Source organism: Eublepharis macularius, chromosome 7, assembly GCF_028583425.1.
Source record: "Eublepharis macularius isolate TG4126 chromosome 7, MPM_Emac_v1.0, whole genome shotgun sequence".
NCBI classification, from domain to species: domain Eukaryota; kingdom Metazoa; phylum Chordata; class Lepidosauria; order Squamata; family Eublepharidae; genus Eublepharis; species Eublepharis macularius.
The window spans coordinates 126770175-126792721 of NC_072796.1; the positions used below are offsets into that span (position 1 = coordinate 126770175).

Here is a 22547-nt window from a genome sequence, read left to right on the forward strand (position 1 = left end):
GCTGGACAATATGAGTTAGTAGTGGTCCTTCAGATAACCTGACCCCAAGCTAAAAATGTTACAAATAAGACTTTCAAGATATCTTCATTGATGGAGGATAGACTGACATCTAATAAGAGCAAGGCTGTGCTCTCAATAAGACATACATTATTTTAGATTTGCTGTAGAACAGATGACATTTTCAGAAGGCATCCCAGTTCTTTGATTCCCAAATCTTATACTTACAGGGAACTGCCTACAGAATTTTGCTTTTGTTATGGATCTTCTCAGAATATCTCGGAAACCTTCCCATCTGTTTAAAAGTGTGCTTTGCATTTTCTCCCCATGTTCATGGTGAAACAGGCTGTCAGCCCAAAGCTTCATAATCCTGGCCGTGGTGCCTGGGACTCCACTGGGCTGTGTACTTACATTTTTATATATGTAGATCTCCACCTGTCTGTACCGTTTAAATAATAATGGACAAGAACATGGGCATGTATGTGAACCCTAGTACGGCTGTGGGAGGGGCATCCACACATTGAAACGGGCAGTTGGATACTTACCTATGTGTGCAAATGAGTGCTCTGCACATGGGTTCTCTCCCAGCTGAACAGCATGGGGGGCATATACCTATCCCTCCCTCAGGTCTGAAAATCAATGATAATTCCAGTTCAAGAGAAGGGGCTGAGTTTCATTCCTCCTCCCTTCCCACTCCCTTCTTCCACCAGATCTCAGATCAAGACTGTTAATGTGTCTGTGGCATTAAAGGTCCAACATTTGCAAGCACATGTATCCAGTGGGTCAAGGCAGCTGTCTTTCCTAACCAAGCTTAAGTTCAAAGGAAGGCTTCATTTCTCACTTTGCTAGCACGACAGCAAGTACCAGTGATGGCCACCTTAATGACACCAGCTATGCTTCTGCTTAATTTTTTCTTCTTCTCTTCCATAGTTGGCGTTCAGCCAGATACAGAAGAAAGTCAGACCCTTGAACAAGTCGATGAAGATCTAGCCGTGACACAAAGTCAGATGAATTTCAAGTGCCCCATTACACAGGTCAGTGATGATGTGTGCAGGTTATGTGCCGTCAAGTCGCCTCCAACCTATGGCAACCCTATGAAAGACCTCCAAAATGTCCTATTGTTAACAGACTTGCGCAGATCCTGCAATTTGGAGGACATGGCTTCCTTTACAGAGCCAAGCCATCTTGTTTTGGGTCTTCCTCTTTTCCTACTCCCTTCCACTTTTCCTAGCATAATTGACTTTTCCAGAGAATCTTGTCTTCTCATGATGGGATCAAGTACAATAGCCTCAGTTTTATCATTTTAGCTTCTAGGGAGAGTTCAGGCTTAATTTGACTAGAGCAGAAATGTGTGTCCTTTGTGGCATCATTCATAAATGTGACTTTTGTAGCTCCTACAGTTTTAACCAATGTGTACTTATATTGCCTGCCTATATTCCTGTTAAATATTTTTTCATAAGTTTGGCCAAAGCCCAGAAATCAATGTAAAAGGAAAGAGTTCCTCTCTGTAAACTATTACTAAATGCAGTTGTGCGGCCATTTGCTGTGAGAACCTGGTTAGTTACCTCTAACATTGCTTCCGCATGGAGTTTTTGCTCTGCATTCCCCCCCCCCCCCGAAAAAACCTTCAGCGTTTTTTATTTTCGCTTCCACACGATGATGCCATGCAATTACCCACCTCTTATGTTTTCCCTGCTTTGCTGTGTTTTTCCCATTCCCACTTTGGTGTAATGTTCCAGGGAGATTGTGCTCAAGGCATGTTTGGTTATGGTGTAGATGGGAAGGTGTCGCTTTTCCAACCTCTCCATTCACATGTGATGCCATTTTCTCTCCACTCCCCCCCCACCCCCACCCCAGTTGGGCTTTTTACCAGTTTTATTTTTTTAACTGACAGAAGCTGCTGTAGCACAGTGGTTAAGTGGTTCAGCTGTGAATCAGCAATCTATTGGTTCAAATCCCACTACTGCCATGAGCTCAGTAGGTGGCCTTGGATAAGCCACTCCTCTCAGCCCCAGCTCCCCAGCTGTACTGTGGGGATAATCATAACACAAACTTGTTCACCGCTCTGGGTGGGGCACTAATCTATCTAGAATAGCGGTATATAAGCACGGTTATGATGATGATGATGATGATGATGATGATGATGATGATGATGATGATGATCAGGGGTCATTTTGTAGAAAAAGAGCTGGAGGGACTCATTAGCATAACTCATTAGCATAAGCCATTAGCATATGCCACACCCCTTGCCATCATCGGAAGTGTGTCGTTGGCATAACTGATTTGCATATGCCACACCCCTTGACGTCACCTATCCTGGCTGTTTTGGACCCAATCCTGGCCATTCAGGGCCCAAGTTGGGCCCAAAAGTGGCAAAAGGGGCTGAAAATGGCCGAAAAGGGGCCCAAAATGGTCAGGATCGGGCTGCTGCAGAGTGGGAAAGTGATCCACCACCCGTCAGAGGCCTGATCTGGGCCGTTTTGGCCCAAATCTGGGCTGAAACGGGCCCAAAATGTCAGGTGGGCGGGGCCACCTGACATGTGACCTCTTTGGAGAACTGCGGGAACTGCATTCCAGCACATTCCCCCTCGAAAAGAGCCCTGATTATTGTTGTTGTTGTATCATTTTATTGAAATTAAATGTATTTATTTAAAACATTCTATCCTGTTGGGAGGGAGGATCTCTGCGGCTCTCTGTACATCAATGGACTCACTCAGCGCAACCCGACTGTGAACAAGGCGGGGGCAGCTAGGGGACTGGTGTGGCCAGAACTGCAATGACTTCTACTTGCTGCCAGGGCGGAGGTCAGGATTGCATCAATGAGGCTTTTAAAATTCCCTGTGGGCTTCCTAAAATTTTATTTCATGATATCGGGCCTTAAGCTGAAAGCTTGAAGGTCAAAAATGGTACCATGAAGTTTGTGGTGATAATCCTTTCTACCCCTTGGAGTCAACCCTGCTCATATTACCCAGCTGATCGTTTCTGCCTGGTCTGAGGGCGCATCGAAGATCTTGTCTTGGTCTGCCAAGTACAGTCTGATTCATTCTTACAGGAGGAAATGAAGAAACCAGTCAGAAATAAAGCCTGTGGTCACACCTATGAAGAGGAGGCCATCCTGGAAATAATCGTGCGCAGAGAGAAACATAACAAGAAAGCTCGGTAAGCAAGCAAGAGTGTGTGAAAAGGGAATCCTGCTTACTTGACAAAATGTAAAAGGAAACCATGTGATTGTTATGGAGCACAGAGAGGTTTGCTTGGGAAGACTCCCCCCTCCCCCCCCCGCAACCACTTCTAAGTCTATGAATGTGTGATCAGAGCTTTTTTTCTGGGAAAAGAGGTGGTGGAACTCAGGACCGCACCATGATGTCACTTTGGGTCAGCTGGAACAAGGGCGGAGTTTTTAAAAGTTTAAATCACCCTTAGCAAAAATGGTCACATGGCCGGTGGCCCCACCCCCTGATCTCTAGACAGTGGGGAATTTAGATTGCCCTCTGCGCCAGACACTGAGGGCAATCTCAACTCCCCTCTGTCTGGAGATCAGGGGGCGAGGCCACTGGCCATGTGACCATTTTCAAGAGGTGCTGGAACTCTGTTCCACTGCGTTCCAGCTGAAAAAAACCCTGTATGTGATAAAATCGTTGCCAAGCTAAGCACATAATGGGCTATATATCCCACTATCCACCACTGTTTTATTGTTTGTAGGCACATGGAGTTTTCTCATGCAACAGCCATGACGGGCAGCGACAGACTGGAGTGAAAGGGATGAAACTGACCCCCTTTCCTCAGTGGAGTTGTGCTTGCAGGAGAGGAACGAGGAATGATTTCAGTTCCTCTACCCCCTCCCCAGCCCACATGGCTGTTCCTCCATGCAGTCCCACGACCCTTGGGATGATCTTTCCAGGGGTCAGAAGGGGCTGCATAGGCAGGGAGGAATGTGGGGAAACGAGGTTTTCTATGCATGAAGTGGTAGAATATTGCCTGGTGTTTCACAGTGTCACTGCACGCAATGGGAAAATTGTGAGCTTGTTAAGGAATGCTTTTTTCTGTGGAGACAAGGAGCTTTCTAGAGAGTCCCCCCCTCCCAAAGACAGGATTAACAAGCCATGAGTTGTTCTCCATCCCAAATGAAGCCAGTGTTAAACGGTTAGACCTAGGTTATGACTACTCACATAGATGTCTGTTGACCTGGGACCATGTTGTAAGACCTAATGAGAAGTTTGGGAGTTGGTGGGGGTTATGATTTTTGCCACCCGTTTTTTTCTCTACCGATCAGCAGTGCACTTGACTGCCATTTCTACTGTTGCAGTGGGAACTTTATGGGAACCACTGCAAGCATGGAAACCATTGCAAAGCAGATCAGTTTACCATCATGCAATTGCATAAATCAAATGCAACATCTGTAGTACATTGGTAACATTTTTCATTCAAACAGAAGGTCTCAAGTGCTATCCCTGTTCTCTCTAGTTAAAAGGAGTTCAGGCAGCTGAATTGCATAATACTTGAAACCCTGGGCAGCCACAACCAGTTAGAGTACTAGGCAAGATGGACGAGAGATCTGACTCAGTATAAGACATCTGTTCAACATGTCAAAACGTATTTTTCAAGAAAAGAAAAGTACCTAAAAATGATCCTATCCATTTCCCCGGGAATAACAGCACTTCCGATAAAAAGACTCACCTACTGCATTTCACTTACTGAGTCAGCACACAGTCCAAATACCTTTAAACTATATTTTCCTTAGTGTGTAAACCTATTAACGGAGGGAATGATGCAAGGAAGGGAGACTTCTTTCGTTGACAAAGTTGCTCTCCAGATTTTTTTTTCCACAACGAAAATCTTGAAAAGCGAATGAAGGCCAACCAGGTTTGCCTATAGTGCTTTCATGACGATCACTGTACATTCATGGATCCAGAGGAGTTAGCCGTGTTCGTCTGCAGTCACAAAATAGTAAAGAGTCCAGTAGCACCTTTAAGACTAACCAACTTGCAATATTGCAATATCAGACTCCCAGTGGTCCTCAATACGGCTAGGGAACTCCCTACAATCTAAGGCCATCAATATCAAGATGACATCTTTTAAACTATGGCAAGGTGTTATATGACACCATCGCTTTTACACAGTATCACTCCTAATAGTCGTCTGTTATGCTGGAAACAATGTGGTTTAATTAGCAATTATATTCACCTATGGTGGGAATGCTCCAAGGTCCAATTGTTCTGGGATCAAATCTTACAGAAAATCAAAGAAATAACTGGTTATGCAATACCTAAGCGTCCTGAAACAATCTTATTGAGCTTGTGGGAAGATCCAACAGTACCAATAATCAGGAAAAAATTAATATTCATGCTGCTTGCTGCAGCTAAAATGCTGTTAGCGTCAACTTGGAAACAAGAGAGATTGCCAAGCATAACACAATGGAACGGGAAACTGTAGGACATATTAACCATGGAAAAGATAGCTGATCGTCTTCATTCTATAGACAATCCACAACATCAATCAACGTTTTTTGAACAATGGTTACCATTCCTGAACGATCTGCATGACACCAATCAGTCACCTAATGCAGACCCTTATACATTCAATCTTTTTGCTACAACTTAAACATGTATATTTACTGTACTTCACATGATGTTATTATCAGTAATCTTCTAGTCTATGAAATTTATCTTTCCTTCTAAGAATTGTTAAGCTTTTGTATCTTGTTCATGTTATATGTTGTTAATTAAAGTTTTAGAAAAGTTTGGAAAAAATTACAAAATAAAAAGTTTTTTTTAAAAAAGACTAACCAACTTTATTGTAGCTTAAGCTTTTGAGAATCACAGTTCTCTTCATCAGATGCATGTCAGATCATGCATCTGACTAAGAGAGCTGTGGCTCTCGAAAGCTTATGCTACAATAAAGTTGGTTAGTCTTAATGGTGCTACTGGACTCTTTACTATTTTGTACATCCATGGAATTGCTTGTGGTTTCTGCCTGGTTCTTTTGGCAAGAGAGTTAGAAGCATAACGTTAAGTTTGCACGATGCCCTGCTAGTGTTAAATAATAAAAAAGAAAGAAAAGGGAAACTTTTCAGTAAGAGTGCTCAGGAAGTGTTCCCGGGAAGTCAGAGTACCGGCATGAAAATGATAGAGACGATCTACTGCAGCAATATGTTACTATCTTCACTGCGTTTTTGTCCCTGTGATACCGACATGAACATTATATCTCACTTAAATTAAATGAACATGCTGTTGTTTTGTAGTCCCCTATTAACCTAATTTTCGGTTGGCAAAGCGTTGCTGAGACTTTATATGCCTTACGTGTGCTCGTGCATGTTGCTCATATGCTTAACCCCTACACGCAGAGCATAAAACTGTCTATTTATAGCTATCGATTTTTCTGTCTCTTAAAACGTCTTCCATCTTACAGCCCCAAAATAGGCCCTTAAGGATGCTTACAGAAAAAAATGCATCCCAGTGATATTGACAAGTCCTGCTCCTACTTCCAATCTGGGACCTCAGCTGGAAGGCATACCTCTATTACTCCTCTGATACACTGAAGTATTATTTATTTAGTACGTTTTGATCCAGAGAGCTCAGGACAGTGTGCATCATTCTCCCTCCATATAATTTTCACAACAGTCCTGCAAGGTAGTCTAGTCTGAGAGAGAGTGACTGGCCCAGGTGTGCCCAGTGAGTGGCGATGTGAGGATTCCAAGCTGGGTCTCCTGGATCCCAGTGCAAAGCTCTAACCACTACACCATACTGCTTTTCCACTTTGGAATTTTTTTCTCACTTTTTAAAATCCCTGTAGAACTAGGTGTGGCTAGTGTGGCTTTCTGTCCATCTGTGGCTCCACATTCTGGATCGCCTGTCTTTAAAAGCATCTGAGGGGGGTACCAGATAGATGTCTTCATATTCCATAGCTATTTGTCAGCAGATGAGCAGAGAATCCTTTTCTATTACCTTGTCCATTCTGTCCATCCATGGCAGGTGGTGCAATATGTAATTTTATGTCTAGATTTATAATTAATACCAAGTGACTCAAATGATAATGTGAATTGAATGCCCATCTGAGTTAAGACAGACGTGTTCCAATTAGTTTTCTGGGACATTCTGGAATAATGTCCATCTTGTCTTCAGCAATTTTGGAAGATGTTTCGTGGGTATTTGGTTTCCATACACAGAGTTGGATCTAGACTAAAGCAGCAATTTCTACCAATTCCCCCTTCCTGGTGCTGACCCCCCCTCCTGTGTCATTCCTTGGGGTCCTCTTTCCACAGATCAGAATTTTGTGGGGACTGATTGACTGCAATGGGAGGGGAGGCAGGGAAGTTCCCTTCTGCTGATGGAAAATTTAGTTTGAATTTAACCCATAGACCACCCTATATATTATTACTTTATAATAATAATACCAAGAAGCTGTGACTGAACCAAGGTCACCCAGCTGGCATCAAGTGGAGGAATGGGGAATCAAACCTGGTTCTCCGTATTAGAGTCCTGCTGCTCTTAATCACTACACCAAACTGACTTCTTGCCATCCAAACCTGGTGTGTGAATGAAATAATAGATTTACTTTTTAAACAATAGATTACACTGAAATCCTGTTTTTCCTTCAGAAAATTCAAGGTATTTCCAAGCAGTCTCTCTTATCTAAAAATGAATCAGGTATCTTGCTTTCTGCCATATAATTTAATATTGTTTACTCTTCCATCTTAGCTCAAAAGCTTCCTGAGGCAACTTCCATCATTAACAGTGGCTGGTTCACATGTTTGCTCATCACTTGATGACTGCAACTTCAAACACATGTCTGAATGGGCCAACACGTCCTTAATGCCAGACAGAGAACTTTCCCGTCTCTGGAGCCTGTTCTAGACAGAAAGCAGAAATGAAGTGGTAGAATTCTTCGGTGGTAGAATGGGCTGAGCCACCCGCTGACTTCAGCCACGAGAAGGATGTCACTGCTTAGAACTGTACTGTAAATTATTGAATTCTCCATGCAAAAATGCCCCTTCTGTGTAGGACATGTGAAGCAGGTTGAACTGAGTCAGTGGTTCATCAAAGTCTGTCTTTTCTCTTCTGACTGGCAGCTGCTCTCCGGGGTCTCATGCTGAGATCTGTCATATTGAGTCAGAACCACACTAAATTTTCTAATAGTAAATTTTCTAAATTTTCTAATAGAATGCAACTTTCCTGCCTGCCCCCTCCTACAGCAGCCCGCTGATTTCCATGGAACCCTTCTCCTAGGGATATGGGACCCTGAGGAATGACACGAGGGGGGGTCTTATTAGAAAGGAGGGGGGAATCAGTGGTAACAGCCAATTTAGTCAGAATCAAAGCCATCTGCTACTACCTGATTGTTTATTTTAAAAAACCTGGTAATGCCAGTGATTGAACCTGCGTGCACAGTAAGCGTGTCTTTTAGCCATGGCTTGTCCATGAAAATGCTCGGTTGGAACCCTTCTCCCCGCACAAATAGTTTTCTGTGTCAAGGGGGTATGTGTTCATATGATGCCGCCTCTGGCAATCCAAAGTGCAACTCAGCACTAAATCTTTTTGAGAACTAAGCCCTGGTGACATCTTCAACACCGCACTTCTCAGCGGAGCCTGTTCACACCTTTGGCTGCCAGTCATCACGTAAAAGTGATTTTTTAAAAAGGGTCATGATGTGCAGAGGAGAGAGCTCTTTTTTTTTTTTGACAACCTCATGCATTTGGAGAGGCATGATCCCATGAAGCTGTCTTAGCCAGTCCAACCAGCGGTCCATCAAGATCAATGTAGACTACTCAGCAGCTCTGCAGGGTCTGAACTAGACATGGGCACGAACCACCAAAAAACTGAACCATGGGGTTCGTCGTTCATGGCGTTTTCATGAACCTGGAACCAGGAACTCCCATGAACTGGGGCAAGTTCACAAACCAGTTCGCGGTTTGTGGTTCATAGGGTTTAAATGCTTCTTTCCGGCCACTTAGCAGTGGCAGGGAAATGGGCATTTGATAGTTTAAAGGGCCCTTTCCTGCCGCTTGCAAGCGTCAGGTCCCTTTATACTTTCCGCTGGCAGGCAGCAGGGGGAGGGGGGAATCCCCACTTGCAAGCAGCAGGAAAGGGGATCCCCCCTGCCACCTGCCAGCTGATAGTTTAAAGGGACCTGACAATTACAAGTGGCAGGAAAAGTTTAAATGGCCATTTTCCCACCGCTCCAAGCGGCGGGGAAATGGCCAGCTAAAACTGCCCCTTTCCCTGTTGCTTTGCAGCAGCACGGAAAGGGGCATTGCCCTTTAAAATGAACCAAACGAACCAGTAGACCAGTTCGTGGAAGTTCGTGGAAATGAGCTTCCACGAACCACTGGTACACGAACCACGAACCATGCTGGTCCATGGGTTATTTTGGTTCGTATTCAGGCTCGTGCCCATCTCTAATCTCAACTGAAAGCCTTTCACATCTCTTACTACCTGATCCTTTTAACTGGAGATGCTGGGAATTGAACCTGGGACCTTCTGCACATAAAGTAGAAGCGGCCTCACTGCACCACAGCCCTGCCCCTAGATCGTTTTCTAGTTGCAGGCCGTTTTTGAATGATGTGAGATATTGTGATGAGATATAAGGGAGGAGGCAGTCTCTCAGACATGCAGGGTGCCAGCCATATAAATGATTCACAGTAATAAGCATTGGTCCCAGGCTATGATCAGAAAGCAGATGATGATGCAACCTTTCAGAAGCTAAGCAAGGCTGGGTCTGGTCACTACCTGGATGGGAGACTTCCCAGAAACCCCATGTGCAGGGGGTCTCAAGGTCCATGATGGCAGGAAAGGTGGGAAGGCCATGATAATAGGGCTGATAACATGCTATCACTGCAGGTGAGTCTGTGAATCTGTTAGAACTTGCTCACAACTCACTGGCAAAGTGTTCATCTCTCTCCGAACTGTGCAGACAAGCACTTTAGCCCTTGAATGGATCGCAGGCTTCCGCGGTGGACGGAGCTGCAATTTGAGACGGGAGGAAGGGGGAGTTTCTCAGCACGGTTTCAAGGTCTGCTCTTGGGTTCATGCAATATTCAAGTCGACGTTTTTAAAAAGCAGCGCGTTTGAAGCCCTGGCCTTTTAAAAAAAAAAATATATATATATATATATTTCATAGCCCCCTCCTTCAACGTGCTGCTTCTTTCTCAGCTGTTCAAAAATCTCTTTGCTGAAGAAGCATCAGTAATGCCGTCTGATATGGAACGACTCTTGACTCAAGGCTTTCAAGGCACTTTACTAGAATTAATTAATCCAGACAAAAACATGTGCCAAGTAGATAATAATTATCCTAACCTCTTTGTAGACTGGAGGTGGGGGGGAGGGGAAACCAACCAACCAACCACAAACTGTGAGACTCCATGGTTTGCCCAAGGCAGACACAGGAACAGGAGGCAACGGAATCGAACAGAATTAATGAATGCTGACTCCCAGCTCCAAGCGGTGAATCTGGGGCAAAAGTAGAATTGGGCCAGTGTTGAAAGCTGCATCTCGAGAGATTTGACAGTCTTTGGCTGCTTTCACATATGGATTTCCGCCCCCTGTGTGAGCAACCGGAAGCCCCTGCAGTCTTTGGGAACATCCAGATGACGCTGAGCCCTGATCCAGCCATTGCTCGTCTGGCCCATGGAAAATAAACCTATTTTAATCCCGCTCACAGGGGAAACTGCAGGACGGCTGTAGGTGGAGCATCCGCCTGGAAGCTCTACCCACAGCCCCTATGGGGAACGGGTGGGGCTAAATTCCATCTTCAGAACGGCAGTCCTGACCTTCACATTCCTCCCCCTTTCCAGCCCTTTAAAGGGCTTGTATTTCCTTATCCAGCTGAGCCGTGGTATAGTACTACAAGGTGGATTAGGAGGGAAAGGAAAGGGAGGGGAAAGGGAGGTTCCGGGCTGTGAATGGCGCTGAAATTGTCATCATATCTTTTGTTGGAGAAAAGGGTGGAATAGCAGCTCAACAAGGATGGGTATGCGCTGACACCGTTCTCACCTCTTCGCACCCTGCTTGCTGCTACTGCCATCGCAGGTGTGCACTTTCACACACCCGTGTGAAAGCAGCCTTTGATGAAATAATTGGATATGATACGCTGTGTGCGCCAGAATGACTGGTGATTGTGAGAGAGCGCCCACGAGAAGGGGATGGAAGATGGCAGGCCAAACTCCATTCTCATCTTGAACTGGATTGCCCACCAATGTGGCTGCTGCAACCATATTTTCTCATCTGTATTTGGCTTCCAGGGTGGTGGTGGTTTGCCATTGCTGATGAGTTTTCTTATGTCTGATAAAACACATAAGAGCTGCCTGATAAAAATGAACACATAAGAGTCTGATAAAAATGAGTCAGATCATTGGCCCATTTAAACTGAACATAGTCTGTACCGGGGCTCCTCTACCTTTTTGAGCCTGTGGGCACCTTTCCAGAGGAGTTAGGTCTGTTAGTCTGTAGCTGCAAAATAGTAGAGTCCAGTAGCACCTAACCAACTTTATTGCCGCATAAGCTTTCAAGAACCACAGCTCTCTTCATCATATGCATATGGGCACCTTTGAAATTCTATCTCCATAGTGCCCATTTTGTGGTTGGCTCCGCCTTCCACAGCAGCCATTTTGTGGTTGCGCCCACCACCCTGTGTCAGAATTCCAAAGGTGCCATGGGGCTCAGAAAGGTAGGGGAGCCCCAGTGTGGACTATGGCCGATTTCACACTGCTTACCAGCCACAGAACATCGCATCAACCTCCCAGAACAACAGAGTGTTCCTGGTGCTGTTTCATGCGAGAACGGAAGTTCTCATGCGAAATCGCGCCAGGAACATGCTGTTGTTCCGGGAGCTCAGCGAGATATTCTGTGGCCAGTAAGCAGTGTGAAAATGGCCTATACTGAGTTTAAATGGGCCAATGGTCTGACCCAGTGAGAGGCAGCTTCTTATGTTGTTTACCAGGCAAAATTCTTTTATGCTGTTGATGGGTAAAAAATTGAGTAAATGATTATTTTCCTCAGAGACAACATAACCAGTGTCTTCCCCCCCAAGGCCCCCCTAATTATTCACATTTTTACACACACACATGAAGAAAAAAACAGGTCAAATGGTCATTTCACACATGATAATCCCCATTCAGTATTTTTCTTGGTCCTGACAAAGGAATCCACCCCCTGCTTTTATTAAAACAGGGTCCACCAGCTGTACAAGAATCCCTTTTCCTCCTTGGTTGCATCCCTCAGGGCATCACCATTCATACCCTCTTTGAGCCATTCAAGGTCTCATAATCAGACTGTTTTCAGGGTTTGTTTTATTCAAAGCTCAACCAAGAGACAGAGCCAAACTCTCAGACTGCAGCTGAGTAGGAGTGCAGGCCTTTCCCAGAACCGGGTTAATAGAGTCACAAGGGGCAGGTAATGCATTACTTCCTTCCAAGATATTTGGATTCCTTGTTTAAGGCAGGAACCAGGATAGCAGAGAGAGGCAAAAATGATCACTAAAGATTGGATACAGATGGTAGGAGCCATAGGAAAGAAACCTTTTGTATTGAAATCTCCTCCTTTTGTTGACTTTGTCTTTTCATCCTTTGCCCCTACCTAAGTTTGTTACTGAGGACTAGAATCGTGGGATTGGATTCTGTAACACAGTTCCCTTCACATCTCTCTCCACAGGGTGGTGGTAGGGAAATGGAGGTCAAACACAGACTTTTGGGTGAATCCTAGAACATCTCCCCAACTCAATGACATTGTCAGACTGTGGCTAGATAAGGTACTCTCTGCAAGATTCCCTTTAGAAGCAAGAATAAGTCCAATGTCTGGCAAAGGAAGCTTTATTGCAGAAAAGGTCCATTATAGTCCACTGTCCTGAATAGGAGACTCAGGATGGTACATGATCATTGTTACCAATGAAGAGCAAGCATAGGATACAGAGTAACAATACCCATCTGGAACAGCCTCCCCCCACAGTTCTCAAAACAACATCTTTCAGTCCTGGGAAGCTGCTCTCCTTCAAGGCCAATGCCTGATGGAACGGTGTTAGACAAAACAGTCTCCTCTGGTGGGAATGCTGCCTGGGAACTGGTGCACCTGAGGAGAAAATACTTAAACACTAAAAGCATTAGAAAATGGAGTCAGTATAGTTAAGATATATACTGGACCTGACATTTCTGCCCCCCTTAAAATAGATCCCCCCCTGGTTTATATGGGTAGCGAGTATGAAAAGCTTTGGTTAATCTAGGAGCATGAACATGTGCAGAGTTCACCCATTCATCGTAACCAGAATCAAAGTCCTTCCATCTAATGAGGTAAAAAAGCTGATTTCTCTTGATTTTAGAGTCCAAAATTTGTTGTACCTCATAGTGTATTTGGTCGTCAATTAAAGTTGGAATGGGTGGAGCTTTGATATGCCATTTGTTGTCGGTGGGAGCTTTCTTCAAAAGGCTGACATGGAACGTATCATGCACATGGCGAAGGTTCTTGGGCAATGTTACAGCAACAGTCACTTTATTTATTACCTTGCGCACAGGAAAAGGTCCTAAGAATTTCAGAGCGAGTTTGCGGCTTGTCTGAGCTAGCTTTAGGTTCTTTGTGGAAATATACACATGGTCTCCTGGTTGTAATTCCCATTCGGCCACACGATGGCGATCTGCGTACTTTTTGTAATCCAGTTTGGCTTTTTCAAGGTGTCTCTTAATGATAGTCCATTGCTGCACCGCCTCCCCCCACCATGAGGATACATCTGGCAATTTAGAGGAATGGAGAGGGGGTGCGTCCAATGGGAAGGGATTGAAGTGAGTCCCATATACAATTTTGAAGGGGGCTTCTCCCGTTGAAGCGTGTACACTGTTGTTATAGGAGAATTCGGCTAGAGGGAGAAGGTCCACCCAGTTATCTTGTTGAAAATTGATGTAGCAACGAAGGAACTGTTCTAATATTTGGTTTGTTTTTTCGGATTGCCCGTCGGTTTGTGGGTGGTGGCTTGAACTGATACCTTGTTCAATATTCAACATTTTCAAAAGCTCCCGCCAGAAGTTGGCAACGAACTGTCCGCCGCGATCCGAAATCACCTTGGACGGAAAAGAATGTAATTTTACGATGTGTTTTAGAAACAGATCCGCTAGTTTTCGAGCGGAGGGTATAGCAGTACAGGGGATAAAATGGGCTTGTTTGGAGAACAGATCTACCACAACTAAAATACAATTATGTCCTTTTGAAAGAGGTAGATCAGTGATAAAGTCCATGGAGATTACTTCCCAGGGCCTGTTCGGCGTTTCCAATGGTTGCAGGAGACCCGGAGGTTTCCCTTTCCTGGTTTTTGCGCTGAGGCAAACAGGGCAGGAACTAACGTATTGGGAAATGTCTTTGCGCATGCCCGGCCACCAGAATTGTCTTTGAACTAGGTGTAAAGTTTTCAGGTACCCATAATGTCCAGCAGTGGGAGCATCATGACAGCGCTGCAAGACTTCCAGCTTAAGGCTGTCCGGGACATAAAACTTGCTCCCAGCTAGCCAATCCCCCTGTGGGGATTGGGTTAGTTTGTTTCGCGGAGCTTTATCCCCCTCCTTCTCCACTTCAGTTTTAAGTTTCGATTTCCATTCTTGGTCGGCCGGGAGGGGCTGCTTAGCACGGCTGCGAGTAGTCACCACGCCCCCAAGTTGCTTAGGCGAGAAGACCGTGTCGACAGTCTCCGCCCGTTTGCTCTTATGTTGGGGCATGCGCGACAGGGCGTCCGCCAAAAAGTTAGTTTTGCCCGGGAGATAATTGAGGGTGAAGTTGAACTTGGAAAAGAATTCCGCCCACCGCAATTGCTTGGCATTCAGTCTGCGTGGGCTTCGGAGGGCCTCCAAATTTTTATGATCTGTCCAGACCTCAAAAGGGTATCTCGCCCCCTCCAGCCAATGCCTCCAGTTTGTGAGAGCTGCTTTCACTGCAAAGGCCTCCTTCTCCCACACATTCCAATTCCTTTCTGCCTCTGAGAACTTTCTAGACAAGAATGCACAAGGCCGCAATTTCCCATCCTCCCCCTTCTGCAGCAAAACCCCCCCTATCGCCGTATCGCTGGCGTCGACCTGTACTATGAAGGGGGACTGTTCGTTGGGGTGGGAGAGGATGGGTTCCGTTACAAATTGCTTTTTAAGGCATTCGAAGGCCGTTTGGCAATCGGGGGTCCATTGTAGTTTAGCAGAGGGTTTTTTGGCTTGGTCCCCTTTATCTTTGGTTTTCAGCAATTCTGTTAAGGGGAGTGTGATTTGGGCGAAATTTGCTATGAAGTCTCTATAGAAGTTGGCAAAACCCAGGAAGGATTGCAGTTCTTTGCGGGTGGTGGGTGTTTGCCAATCCTGGATCGCCTGTATTTTGGCTGGATCCATTTTCAACCCCTCTTGTGAGATACAATATCCAAGGTAAGTGAGTTCGGTTTTATGGAATTCACATTTGGACAATTTGATGGGCAGTTTATTCTTCATCAAGGTGGCCAGGACCTTTTGTACCATTTGAACATGTTCTTCCTCGGTGTCAGAATAAATTAAAACATCATCAAGGTACACCACCACCCCTTTGTACAGAAATTCATGTAAAACTTCGTTTATCATGGACATGAATACAGACGGGGCTCCCGTCAATCCAAAAGGCATAACTAAGTATTCATATTGTCCGAGGGGCGTATTAAACGCGGTTTTCCACTCATCCCCTGCCTTTATACGAACGTGGAAGTAAGCATCTTTTAGATCTAATTTCGTAAAGATCTTACCTTGGGCCACGACGTTGAGAAGGTCTCGGATGAGCGGTATAGGATAGGCGTTGTTGGTGGACACTGCATTTAGTCCTCGGAAATCCGTGCACAGTCTGAGTCCCCCATCCTTTTTCACGAAGAGAACTGGAGCGGCGTGGGAGCTAGAGGCTGGGCGGATGAACCCTCGTTGGAGGTTGGTGTCGATGAATTTCCGGAGCTCTTCACGTTCATGGAGACTCATGGGATAGAGTCGTCCTTTAGGCAATGAGGCTCCGGGTAAAATTTCCACCGCACAGTCTGTTCGTCGGTGCGGGGGTAGAGTATCAGCTTCCTCCTCCGAGAAAGCATTTAGAAAAGGCCAGTACGGTTCGGGTATTTGGTTGACTTCTTCTTGGGTGAGGAGGGCCTTTTCTTTGTAAGTTGGGTCTTCGCCCCAGTTTTGATTCCAACGGTGAATTTTACAGTTGGTATGATTGAAGGTAATACATCCTTGAGCCCAGTCTATGTAGGGATTGTGATCACATAGCCATTTGCTGCCTAGAATTAACGGGTACTTGGCAGTAGAGCTGATGACAAAGGACCTCTTTTCCCAATGTTGTCCCATGCCTGTGATCACCGGGATGGTTTCAGTCGTGACCGGATTCATGTTGGTACCATCCATTTGTTCAAAAATTACTGGATTTTGTAAATCCCGAGTTGGTAAGACCAGTCCATTGACTAGAGCTGGGGCTATGATGTCTCTTGAGCAACCCGAGTCAATAAGAGCTTGCACCCGAATGTGCATTTTTCTCTCTGGGTTGATTAGAGTCACTGGCATGAATAAAATGGACCCAGGTGGCCGGTTCCGTGCAGGGACGGGCTTGGGGCGGATCTGTCGTTTGGGCCCTTTTACGACAGATCCATCTCGTTTCCCGACTGGGGACTTTCTGGATTGACTTCTGCAGATGGGGAAGCGGGATCGTATTCCATAACTTCTTCCGCTTCCAGCCCTCTTTCTGAGGCTGGCCTTTGGGAAGCGCCGCGGCCTCTGTTTGCTCGTGGAGCTGGAGTCGGGCGTTGGAGCGTAGGGAACGGAGCAAGGGTTGGACGCCATAATTGAAGCGGAGGTCTTTGCACAGGCCGGTAGGGGCATTGTGCTGCAAAGTGACCAGCCTGTCCGCATTGCAAACACAGCCCTTGTTGCCATCTAGCATCTCTCGCTCCACGGGTGGCGTAGCCAGCTCCCCGAGCTCCCTTCTGTAAGGTCAATGGTCTTCTTTGTCCCGTTTGTTGTTGTTGCTCAACCAAACGGACTTCTAAAATGCGATTCTCCACTTCGCAAACAAGTTGAATCCAACCTAACAGCGTAGGGGGATTGTCTTGCATGAGGGCTCTGTCCAAAAGTCTCGGATTAAGTCCTTGTTTGAACAGAATAATTTTTGTGGACTCCTCACACCTGGGGCACTTGGCAGCCAATTGTCGGAATTTTGTGATATAGTCTCTCGCTGACATGCTGCCCTGCTTAATGGCCTGCAATTCTGTTCGGGCCCTGGTTTCCTCCAAGGGGTCTTCATATTGTGCTCTAATAGCATCTACCAACCCCTGGAGAGTATCGAGTTCTGGGGCCCCGATATTATATAGTCCTACGTACCAGTCCGCTGCTTTCCCTTGTAAGCGGGAGCCGAGATGTTCAATTTGGCTGGCCTCGCTGCCGAAGAGGTGTCCCCACCGGTTGAAGAATTGCACGACTTGCACTAGAAAAAAGCCCAGTTTGGAGGGATCCCCATCAAAAGTGGCGTCCAGTTTCACCCAACCCATTGGGAGGTCTTGCCTCGGAGCCGGTGCTGGGTAGAAGTCCGCCGGAAGCATCAATGGCACTTGAGGTATGGGGGGACCCGGTTGTGCTGGCGGTGCTGGTTGCGCTGGCGGCGGCATCACCGGTTGAGCCGGGGGTAGCGGCCTCGGCTGGGCTGGCGGCGGCAGTCTGGGTCGGGCAGGCGGCTGCAATCTCGGTCTGGCTGGTGGCAATGCCGGAGGTGCTGGCCGTAGCGGTTGAGGTGCTTGCAGTTGAGGTCGGTGCGGCGGAGTAATGATCGGCCGCTGAGGGGTGGGTTGGTGGGGTCGTAGTGGTGTAGGCCCCATCGGTTGGTTCGGAGGTGGTCTTACGGGCTGTTCCAGTGGCAAACGTATCGGCTGCAGCGGCGGGGTTAGTTGTGGTCGAAGCGGAAGGGGCCGCAGCGGCGAAGGCCGAATGGGTGGAAGGCCGCGCGGGCTTGCCCCTCCAGGCGTTGTTGTTCTGGGAAGCATCGGCTGGCCTTTTAGCGCTGGTAGACCATCTCCCGGAGGTTGCCCGACGGGAACAGTTTCGCGCGGTTGACCAGGGGCTCCCTCCCCGGATGGAGCCGCGGGTGCTCCCGCTTGGTCCGGCCGGACCGTTATAGGGGAAGTATGGGGGGGTATCACCGGTGTATCACTTGGCTTTTCCTCCCCTTCCGTAGGCCTCTCAACGGGGGTCTCGTCTGGCGGCACATCCCCTCCCGTGATAGGAGGTTCGATGGGAGTCTCACCGGGTGGCACAACCGGGTGATCCCTTCTCGGTGGAATTTCCCGCTGTGTGGGAAGTTCCTTGGGTTGTTCTCCCGATTCGCCAGGATAGGTGCCCCCCTCGCCGGTAGGTGACGACCGCTGCTGAACTTCCTCCATAGGATAGGAGATGACACTTTGAAGGGTAGCTATCTGTATCGCCATCTCTTCAGGAGACAGTCTTTCTCCTGCCCCCATTGAGGAAATTAAATGAATGGCGTGAGCCAAACTTTCTTCCATATCCATCAGCTTAGCTTCTAATTGTTGCATTCGACTTGGCCCTGGTTGTTCGCTCAGGGAACCTTCATTCGCTGTACTCACCGGGGAGAAAGGGCCCCACGGAGGAGGGTCCCCTTGGACTATTCGCGACCTCGCGGCTAGAATTCCCTTGGCCATACCCGTCACGGCCGAGATGCTGGTATCTACCGCATAGGTGCGACCTTGTATCTGCTCCCAACTTTGTTCAGGGACTTCCGTTGGCTCTTTCCACGGAGCAAGTTCGGAATAATCCCAACTCAGGGCGCCGCGGCGAGACGTGTCCCCCTCCATCTGCTCAAACGTCCTGTTCCAATATCGCCATGGTTGGCTGCTATCTAGTTCCGGGACGGTTTCTAGGCTTCGGCGCCCGTCCATCGAGACTCGTGGATGGAGTCCACCTGCCCGGCGCTCTCTGGTTTCTCGGGGTCTGGCTCCCCACTCCGACGGGGTGGGTACCGAGATCAAGGGGAGAGCGGTTGCTTTCGGCCTTGCCCCGAGGTTGCTTTCGGTCTCGTTCCGAGTACTGAAGTCGATGAGAGGCAGGGTAGAAGTGGAGGCTCCGGTTCCGTTCCCGGTTGCTCCCAGCTCCTGGGAGTCTTGGGTTTGCACCGGTTGATTGTCGGGAGACGCATACGGATCAAACAAAGGATCCCTGTCCGGGACAACCTTGGATTCCGCTGGGCCCGACTCAGACATGATTGGTAACAAAATGTCAGACTGTGGCTAGATAAGGTACTCTCTGCAAGATTCCCTTTAGAAGCAAGAATAAGTCCAATGTCTGGCAAAGGAAGCTTTATTGCAGAAAAGGTCCATTATAGTCCACTGTCCTGAATAGGAGACTCAGGATGGTACATGATCATTGTTACCAATGAAGAGCAAGCATAGGATACAGAGTAACAATACCCATCTGGAACAGCCTCCCCCCACAGTTCTCAAAACAACATCTTTCAGTCCTGGGAAGCTGCTCTCCTTCAAGGCCAATGCCTGATGGAACGGTGTTAGACAAAACAGTCTCCTCTGGTGGGAATGCTGCCTGGGAACTGGTGCACCTGAGGAGAAAATACTTAAACACTAAAAGCATTAGAAAATGGAGTCAGTATAGTTAAGATATATACTGGACCTGACAGACATCACTTCTCATTTCACACCAGAAGTGACATTGCATGTTGGCTTGTTTGTTCTCACCCCATGAATTCTCCTGCCAGCATGGCAGCTAGGGCTGGCAACCCTTGCTTGAGCAATGTTTATCTGGATTGACCTGGTTGGCCAAGGCTAGCCCGATCTCGTCAAATCTCAGATGCCAAACAGGGTTGGCCCTGGTTAGTACTTGGATAGGAAGTCTGGGGTCACCATGCAGAGGCAGGCACTGGCAAATTACCTCTGTCAGTCTCTTGCCTTGAAAACCCTCTAGGGGTTACCATAAGTCAGCTGTGACTTGACAGCACTTTCCTCCACCGCTTGGATTGAACATGGAAATGGCTGGCTTGATGTTCCGAATTCGAGCCCTCTTGAGTTTTTGCAAGTATTTATTGTTTCCCATGACAGTTGCAGTTTCTCAGCCCAGGGCAAGCCACTTGGGCGGTCTTATCTGTTCCCTGTCTTTTTACATTCATCCCGCAAGCATCAGTGGGTTGAGAATGTAGAAGTTATCGTTTGTACAGTTCTTTGAAGGCATCAAGTAATATGCAGAGATCACAGCTTGTAATGCCATTCCTTATTATTACCACCACGGGCAAAGTATGTTCCACGCCAGACTGATCTGCAAGCAGAAAAGATCATATACATTCATTCTCCCCAAGGCCATTCATTCCCACCTGCTTATTTAATTGTATGCTCCATCATCTACCTCCCCAAAACAGAGATCTGTTACCTGTCAGGAAAGCCAGTAGCAAATCGGGGCCTGATAGCTGATCTCGGGGAAATAGGAATCTTGGTAAAATCTGCCATGGGCACCCACATGCTTTCTCTCCTTTTTAACATACATAGAAAGGGAACATGACTTCATATCATATTGTAACATATACTCAATAAAGTACATCCAGAAGAGCAAGGAAATAAAAAACGGAAGAGTTGTGAGATAAATTTAGCTTTTTACCCATTGATTAACAAAACTCTCCAGTTATGATTAGCAAAAACTCTCTCAGCTTCTCTCTGTCGGCTGTAGAAATTTACAAATTTAGATGGTTGCAATCCAATACGTTGAGTCTACTTTACCATAAAATATTTATAGTGTCGCTTTCAGAGTCTTTACCATCTGCCACATTTTAGAGAGCCAGACATTAATTGGAAGGGATTCTTTTCAAAAATCAATATACCGTGGAAGCTAGAAATAGCACTTCCATCTACAGTCTGTTTCCTGTTCCTTTTTAGAAGGCAGTCAAAACTACCTTTGAGGTGAAGGTTCAGGTGGCCTGGCTTTCTTTCTAGAGCCCCAAGTGTGTATGTGTCTCTGTGTTTTTTCTCCTTTACAGCTGCCCCCAAATTGGCTGTAACAATGCTGAAGTCAAGAGATCAGACCTGGTGCCGGATGAAGTGCTTAAAAGAGCAATCGACCGTCAGAGTAAACAGAGCCAGTCAACACAGTAGAGGTCTGCTGGCGCTCTGGTGGTTGTTACGACAAAGAAGATGGGGTGTTAGAAGAGGTCGCCAGTGATAAATTGCTGATTGTTCCGAGGGTTGTGTAACGGATTGTTATTTAAAATATTCCAGTTCCAGGCAAAGTTGAAGGTCTGACTTGTTGCTTCTGAAAGCGTTTCCATTACTGTTGAGAGACTTCTCCTCCAACTTGCTTTGTTTTGTTTTTAAAATTCCATCCTGTATTTTACAGCTTGCGTGTTATAAATAAAAGGTGAGGGTTTCCCTTTTTTTCCCCTTTGAAGGTTATTTGCTTTTCCCCCCTTCTTTTTTTATAACTGCAAACACATCATCTTAAGGAAGATGTTGTAACGCCACTCTTAAGTAACGTTACAAATCCAGATTGGTGGGGAAGGCAAAGAGGGAAAGTAGGACAAAGGACAGGGGTGAGGAAGGAAAGAGTGGTGAACTGTTCAGAGGTGATATTTGTCAATGGCCGAAAAACTTCCATGTATTCAGACCAAATAGCCAGATATTTCATTTTTGCTTCTTGCCCGTTAAAGGCAGTTCTTCCTTCAACTATGACTTCCAAGCAGTAAGTCTTCACAATGTGAATTATTCCATAGGTCTGTGAATGTCTCCATGGGCAGGGGCACCTCGCTGTTTGCTTGCTGAAGCCTCCCTCGACGACAGTAGTGGCCCCTCCACTCCAGGGGAAAGCGGGTGGGATGCTGTTACAAAGCCTTAAATAGAAATAATCTGAATTCGGCAAAGTGAAGGACTTTATCATGAGAAACCCTCTTGAGATCTCAGGCCTTTTGGTCATCAGCACACAGGAGCCACATCAGGGAGAGCCAAAAGCATCGCTCAGAGTCCGTGTGCAATGGAACACTATGTATACGAGCCACAAGAGAGGGGTGTGAAATGGAAGCAAAAAGCAGAGATAAAACAAGGGTGTCGTGGGTCTGGTGAAGGCGCGGGGCCTGAGACGCAAATGGAAATGGCTTGTTTATTACAAGGGTATTCTAAGGAGATCAATGGCATAGCCTGGATTTTTGCCGTAACCTCACAATAATCCTACGAAGATCAGAATGGGAAATAACTTACCCCAAGCCCACTCAGCAGGCTTCTTGTCAAAGATTAAGGTTAGCTTCTCCCTGGGGAAAATCCCACATTCCGTTTCCTCTGCCATGCAAGTTAACTAAAAACTGTGGGCCTGTTCTATCCCAGAAGTGACCCATGGTTGCATGAAGGTGGACACTGGAGAAAGGAGCAGAAGCGGGGTCTGGTCGGAGAGGATCTGCGGAGCAGAGGGAGTGAGCCTGGGTTCAGAAGAGACTAACAGTACAATCTAGGCAGAGTTCCAATGGGCTTAGACTGGAGTAACTCTCCTTAGGATCGCACTGTTAGCAGAGAGTTCACGCAACCAATCCACATGTGGCTGGCTGCTCCCC

At 46.7% G+C, this 22547-nt stretch overlaps 1 protein-coding gene across 1 annotated transcript in view; it reads left to right on the forward strand.

Moving 5' to 3' along the window:
- The window catches only part of NSMCE2 (NSE2 (MMS21) homolog, SMC5-SMC6 complex SUMO ligase), a 277066-nt gene extending 255683 nt beyond the window's left edge, over positions 1-21383 (forward strand). The window contains exons 5-7 of the mRNA XM_054984764.1: positions 928-1031; positions 3050-3156; positions 20991-21383. Coding sequence (XP_054840739.1) covers positions 928-1031; positions 3050-3156; positions 20991-21105 — 326 coding nt within the window. The 3' untranslated portion in view covers positions 21106-21383. The remainder of the gene's footprint in view (positions 1-927; positions 1032-3049; positions 3157-20990) is intronic.
- Positions 21384-22547: the final 1164 nt, after the last annotated feature.